The 5,580-nt window shown below is 36.9% G+C and overlaps 2 protein-coding genes across 2 annotated transcripts in view; both read left to right on the top strand.

The window, feature by feature from the left end:
• Positions 1-1,540, top strand: part of LOC107598607 (tankyrase-2-like) — a 21,457-nt gene extending 19,917 nt beyond the window's left edge. Inside the window, exon 23 of the mRNA XM_016290002.1 lies at positions 1,478-1,540. Within this exon, the coding sequence (XP_016145488.1) occupies positions 1,478-1,492 (15 nt within the window). The 3' untranslated portion in view covers positions 1,493-1,540. The remainder of the gene's footprint in view (positions 1-1,477) is intronic.
• LOC107598608 (tankyrase-2-like) lies at positions 1,473-4,421 on the top strand. Its single transcript, XM_016290004.1, has 3 exons — positions 1,473-1,664; positions 1,850-2,006; positions 3,305-4,421. The coding sequence occupies exons 1-3, from the start codon at positions 1,543-1,545 to the stop codon at positions 3,362-3,364; spliced, it is 339 nt and encodes a 112-aa protein (XP_016145490.1). The 5' UTR covers positions 1,473-1,542; the 3' UTR covers positions 3,365-4,421.
• Positions 4,422-5,580: the final 1,159 nt, after the last annotated feature.

The following is a 5,580-nucleotide window of genomic DNA, read 5'->3' as shown; positions in this document are numbered from 1 at the left end:
ATGGCAAACTACAAGCGCTACTCTACACTGCTCAAAACTCGCGTTTGAATCATCATTGGCAAATTCTTTAAATATAAAAAAACGTACTTACAGTCTTGTGAGTCAGAACAGCCGGCATTGTAGTCTACTCTACCAGGATCAGGAAACAGTCCGGTGGGCTTGAGAATGGCTCGGCCGGCAGATTCGACGAAGGAGCGTCCGGCGGGCTTACGGCAACCACATGTGACGACCCCGGGCTGGACTTGTCCACGAGTGCTTCGTCCACGGTGAAAGCCGATTCGGCGATCGACAGCGTGAAGTTGATGTATTTCCTCAGCGACCAGCTTTTGGAAGGCCAACCAAAGTAGTTTCGCTTTCACAACAATACACACAACGCCTTCACGACATGGCGGCGACGGCAACAACAATACTACAGCAAGAGTAAAAGTTACGCCGCCTTTCTTTGCGTGAACATTTAGGCGGTGTTATGCAAATCTTCCCACATTGTGACGTAGACATGTGGGGGCGTGTTAGAATGAGCCGTTTTAGGAAGGCGTGGCTGACTCTTAACTTTTATAAAGAATATCGCTTTGGATTTGAGACTTTAGTCTTTGCAACTTTACAGATCTTCTTTATGCACCAAGAGCTTGTAACACTCCAAAGAGAAAGGAAAAATTGAAATCGCATCATATGACCCCTTTAATTGATTAATCGCGTCTTCCCACTTTGCACAGAAAACGTCTCCCAGTCATGTCACTCTACAGTAATAAATAACTCATTCATGTGGACAAAATGCATCTGCAAATGCAGCAAAGGATGCAGAGTGAGCTGCTCCAGGAAAAGCGCACAACCCAAGTTTATCCTAAACATGAGAATTTGTCATATTAAGCGATTCACACAAGCATACAGTTTAACGCTGCATGCCTTGTTTTTGTGCATTGACAGATGCCGTTTAATCCATTTGAGGTGCATTTTCCTCAGTGCATAAATTACATTCTACAGTTGTATCCTTATATGTAAACATTAGAAAATCGCACAATTGTTTCCATTTTGCATAAAGGCTGATTCTGACAGCAAACGAGTCTCTGATAGACAGAGCGCAATAGAATATACATGTTCTTGTTAGACATTATTTGTAAGTTAATTCTACATGTGAGAAATGATTATTTTTCTTTATTATGATTGTTAATCTGGTATTTTATTTTACTTCTACTTTCAAATGTAAGCATTTAGATGATCTGGATGATGAACGGATCAGATCTCTGTGTGGAGCACTGGCTGTTGTCAGACATTAATTGTTACTATTAATGGCACAATGAATGTTTGAAAATGTAAATTGATATTAGTGTAAACTGATATTAGTGTATAGAAAATACTAGTGTTCAAATGATTTTGGCCACCACTGTACATTCAATATTTGTTTTCATTGCCGTCAAACTGCACATTGTTTGGGCAGGATGTGGAATAAAAAAAAAATGCTTTGATTCTGCTTCCCCAGGGTCACCGTTCGTAAACGCCATCATTCACAAGGGCTTCGACGAGAGGCATGCGTACATTGGGGGAATGTTCGGGGCTGGGATCTACTTTGCGGAAAACTCTTCCAAAAGCAACCAGTACGTTTATGGAATAGGAGGAGGAACGGGGTGCCCTCTTCACAAGGACAGGTCATGCTACATGTGTCAGAGGTGAGATGAGTTCCCGTTACAGCACACGGAGCAGGCCTCTCATTTAAGTGGCTTCACGTTTCCCAGCACAATGTGTTTTGTCAGCAGAGTATTGCTTTGTGGTGTAATTTTCCAAAACCTTGATTGCCTATTTCCTTTCTAAAGTGCTCATGCTCTCCATTCTTCGCTCTTTCTACTCCTCCCAGGCATCTTCTGTTCTGTCGGGTGACTTTGGGGAAGTCTTTCCTGCAGTTCAGCGCGATGAAGATGGCCCACTCGCCACCAGGACACCACTCAGTCACTGGCCAGCCCAGTGTCAACGGTCTCGCTCTGGCTGAGTACGTCATCTACAGAGGAGAGCAGGTACTACAGCCACAGGGCCCAGATTTTTCCATGCATAGCCAACATGCATTCGCAAACCCATTTTAATTCTGAGATAGAATGTGTAGGCCAGATTATTTAGCAGTTTACTGAATCGTGAAAGTGAGTGTTTCTTTCCTGAATTGTTATAGTCAACTCTAACTAAAACCATAAAAAAATACTAAATGAAAACGAGACATGTTATGTATATACTGTATATGTCGTATACATGTCTCATTTTCATTTAGTTTAAATTGATGTACTAATTTAACTAAAATTGAAATCAAAATAAAAACTAGACTTATTTATACATATAATTACTAAAGCTTTAACTAAAATTAGTGCTGTCAAACGATTAATCGCGATTAATCGCATCCAAAATAAAAGTTTTTGTTTACATAATATATGTATGTGTACTGTATTATGTATATATAAATACACACACATACAATATATATTTTGAAAATATTTACATGGATTTACATGTATACATTTAAATGTATATAATTTATATTATATATAAATGCATTTAATATATAAACGTAACATTTTTCTTAAATATATACATGCATGTGTTTGTATTTATATATACATAATACAGTACACATACATATATTATGTAAACAAAAACTTTTATTTTGGATGCGATTAATCGCGATTAATCGTTTGACAGCACTAACTAAAATTAAAATTAAAACCAACTATAAAAATAAAAGCTAATTCAAGCTATTAAAGAAGACTATAATAGTATCTCAATGATACTGAAATAACTCTGTACACTGTAGTATTGTAAACAATGTTGCCAATATTTATACAAAAATATATTTTGGTCATTTGGAGATGTACCGTATATACTTTCCTTCAAAAGTTTGGAGTTGATCTTTTTATCTTTTTAAAAGAAGATACTTACCAAGGCTACATTTATTTGTTCAACAACAAAAAAAAACAGTGAAAGAAATGATACTGTGTAATATTATTACAAGAAAAGTAATGTATTTAAGAGCTGTTTTCTGTTTGAATACATATTCAAATGTAATTTATTTATAATTTCATTACTCAAGTCTTCAGTGTCCTTCAGAAATCCTTCTAAAATGCTGATTTGCTTCGCAAGAAACATTTCTTATTATTAGCAATGTTAAAAACAGTTATGCTGCTTCACATTTTTAAGGAAAATTTGGTAAATATTTTCAGTAGAAAGTAGAGCATTCTTGCTGAATAAAAGTGTTGATTTCTTTCAAAAAAAAAAAACATATATATTGTCAAGTGAAACTAACACTGCTTTTGTCATTTTTCCTCCCAAGGCTTATCCTGAATATTTGATCACGTACCAGATCATCAAACCGGACGGTTCTTCAGATTAACACACAGGAGCAGAAACACGATGCTCTTTCCATCTCGGACGAGAGAAACTGCTTATTTATTGCATGCTTTATTTATACAGTGTATAATTCTTTTCTCTTCCGACAGCTGTCTGCTTTTGTCTAATTTAAAGCAACTTATTAATCAAATTTCAGACTCAACAAGTCTCACGTGTTCAGTCATTCACACTGGTTACAAAACTTCCATTTCCTTTTCTTTAAAGTTTAACTTATTTATTCTACAAAGACAATTGTATATATATTTTGTACTAATTGATTTATTGATGTTTGTATCATAAGAGTTTTATGCCTGAGTTGTAAATGTTTGCCACTATGCTGCAGTTTTCAGTGTGAATACAGGGTCTTTTAAAGGTTATTTGGTGGCAGTTGAAAAGCATCCAGTATTCAGGATAAAGAATATTTGGCAGAACAGGACGAGACTTAATCCAAGTATCAAATTATCTTACAATGTTCTCGTCTGTTGTTGCCCTCCAAAAAAGTATGACTTTAACTCTGCCATTATGTGTTACTCTGCGGAACGAGAAGACAAACTTAGTTTTATTCTCACTCTGCAATGTATTGGTGCTTGACTGAATCATTTCTGGGTTTTGATATGAATTGCTGTTTTTGTCCGAATAGTCCAGGAGTACTTGTACCCTGTTGTGCATGAACATGAACAACTCTTGTAATGTCATGTCTAAGATGTGTTTACTTTGTCCGTCACACAAGGTTAGCCTGCTCCAGCATCTCAATGTGAGCATTTGTGAAACTAACAAATGTCCAACAGGGGGCACTATTGTACTAAAAGTCATTTTAGCTTTAAAGCGTTGCATCTGGCGAACAGTCCACAATCCATAATAATGCTTCCTTCAGTGAAAAAGCCCATCCGCGGTTGTCCTCTCACATCAAAATCCAAAGACATTTGTTTAGAACTGATTTCACTTATAAACAGTGCTTAATTGGTGCGTATATCTCTGCTGATTCTGACAAGGTGACAACTGGAGAAAGCAATTGTATTTTAGCCGGAAGCAACCGTTTGAAATTGACCCTTTGCAAAGACCCATCCCCCTTAGTTACTGTTGCTACGTCTGACAAGCCATGGCGTTCTCACGCAGTGAAAAATACATCGTGGAGCAAAGACACAACGTGCCGACGGACAAGACTTTACTTTTGGTATGAAATAAAGTCTCAGCTTTTAAATTTTGTCATTTTGTAAGAAATTGAAACTTTTGAGAAAAAAAAAACGTGAACGTTTTGTGACTCTTAATGTGTCGCGACAGATACTTACAGTTCAAGCTGCAAGTGAAGAATAACCTCTTCATCTTTACTAGTTATAGCACGAAATAAACATGAATGAACATCAGAAAGTATCTTGTTTCAACCGCGGAAAGATGTCAATACACACCATTTTTCAAGTTTTTATGTCCACCTAAGTTAATCTACACAAGTTTTCGCAGGAATCGTGTGGATTATTGTGATGTCTTTATCAGAGTTTGGACTCCCATTCTGACGGCACCCATTCACTCCAGAGGATCCCTTGGTGAGCAAGTGATGATGTAGGCCTAATTCTAAATTTCTTCTAATCCATTCCCATGAAGAAACAAACTCATCTACATCTTGAATGGTCTGAGGGTGAGTACATTTTCAGCAAATTTTCATTTTTGCTTGAACTATTCCTTTTTTTCTCCACCCAAATTTGTACGATTGTACGATCTGACTCATCCAAAAATTTACAACTTTGTAGGTAAAATGGAAAGCCCACTCCCTAAACTCATACAAATTCGCAACTAATTCACCAAATCTCAAAATACTTGTTTAAACTACTGAAATTACTACTAAACTGTGTTGCTCGTGAAAAACTCTTTGCTTTAAAAAGCAATGCTTATTCCACATTCGTGAACTACACTGAGCTCTGGAAAACACATATGAAACCCTGTCGCTTTGTGGTGCTTGTCTGACCTTCTAAAGGCAATACCTATATGTGATATGACAAAATACACAATTCAAGTTCATACAAAAGTTTTTACTTTCGTGCTACAGACATTTTCGTAAAAGTAGAATGGCTTTTAAAAGAAGCAGTCTGTCAAAGCAACCGCAGGAGCCTCCCGAAGAAGCTTTGTCTGAATCACTCGGTGAACTAACGCTATACGGCACAATGGCTGTAGTGCATTTTAGTAAGTCTCTATTCACCGCTCAGCCAAACTTCATATCTGCAACAT

The sequence above is a fragment of the Sinocyclocheilus grahami genome, unplaced genomic scaffold (assembly GCF_001515645.1).
Source record: "Sinocyclocheilus grahami isolate Dianchi unplaced genomic scaffold, SAMN03320097.WGS_v1.1 scaffold253.1, whole genome shotgun sequence".
Lineage (NCBI taxonomy): Eukaryota > Metazoa > Chordata > Actinopteri > Cypriniformes > Cyprinidae > Sinocyclocheilus > Sinocyclocheilus grahami.
This window is presented reverse-complemented; position numbering and strand designations above follow the sequence as displayed.

Coding starts and splice junctions, on each gene's coding strand:
- LOC107598608 (XM_016290004.1), top strand. CDS start 1,543: ATGTTCGGGGCTGGGATCTACTTTGCGGAAAACTCTTCCAAAAGCAAC. Junction 1,665..1,849: donor TCATGCTACATGTGTCAGAG/GTGAGATGAGTT, acceptor TACTCCTCCCAG/GCATCTTCTGTTCTGTCGGG. Junction 2,007..3,304: donor TCATCTACAGAGGAGAGCAG/GTACTACAGCCA, acceptor TTTCCTCCCAAG/GCTTATCCTGAATATTTGAT.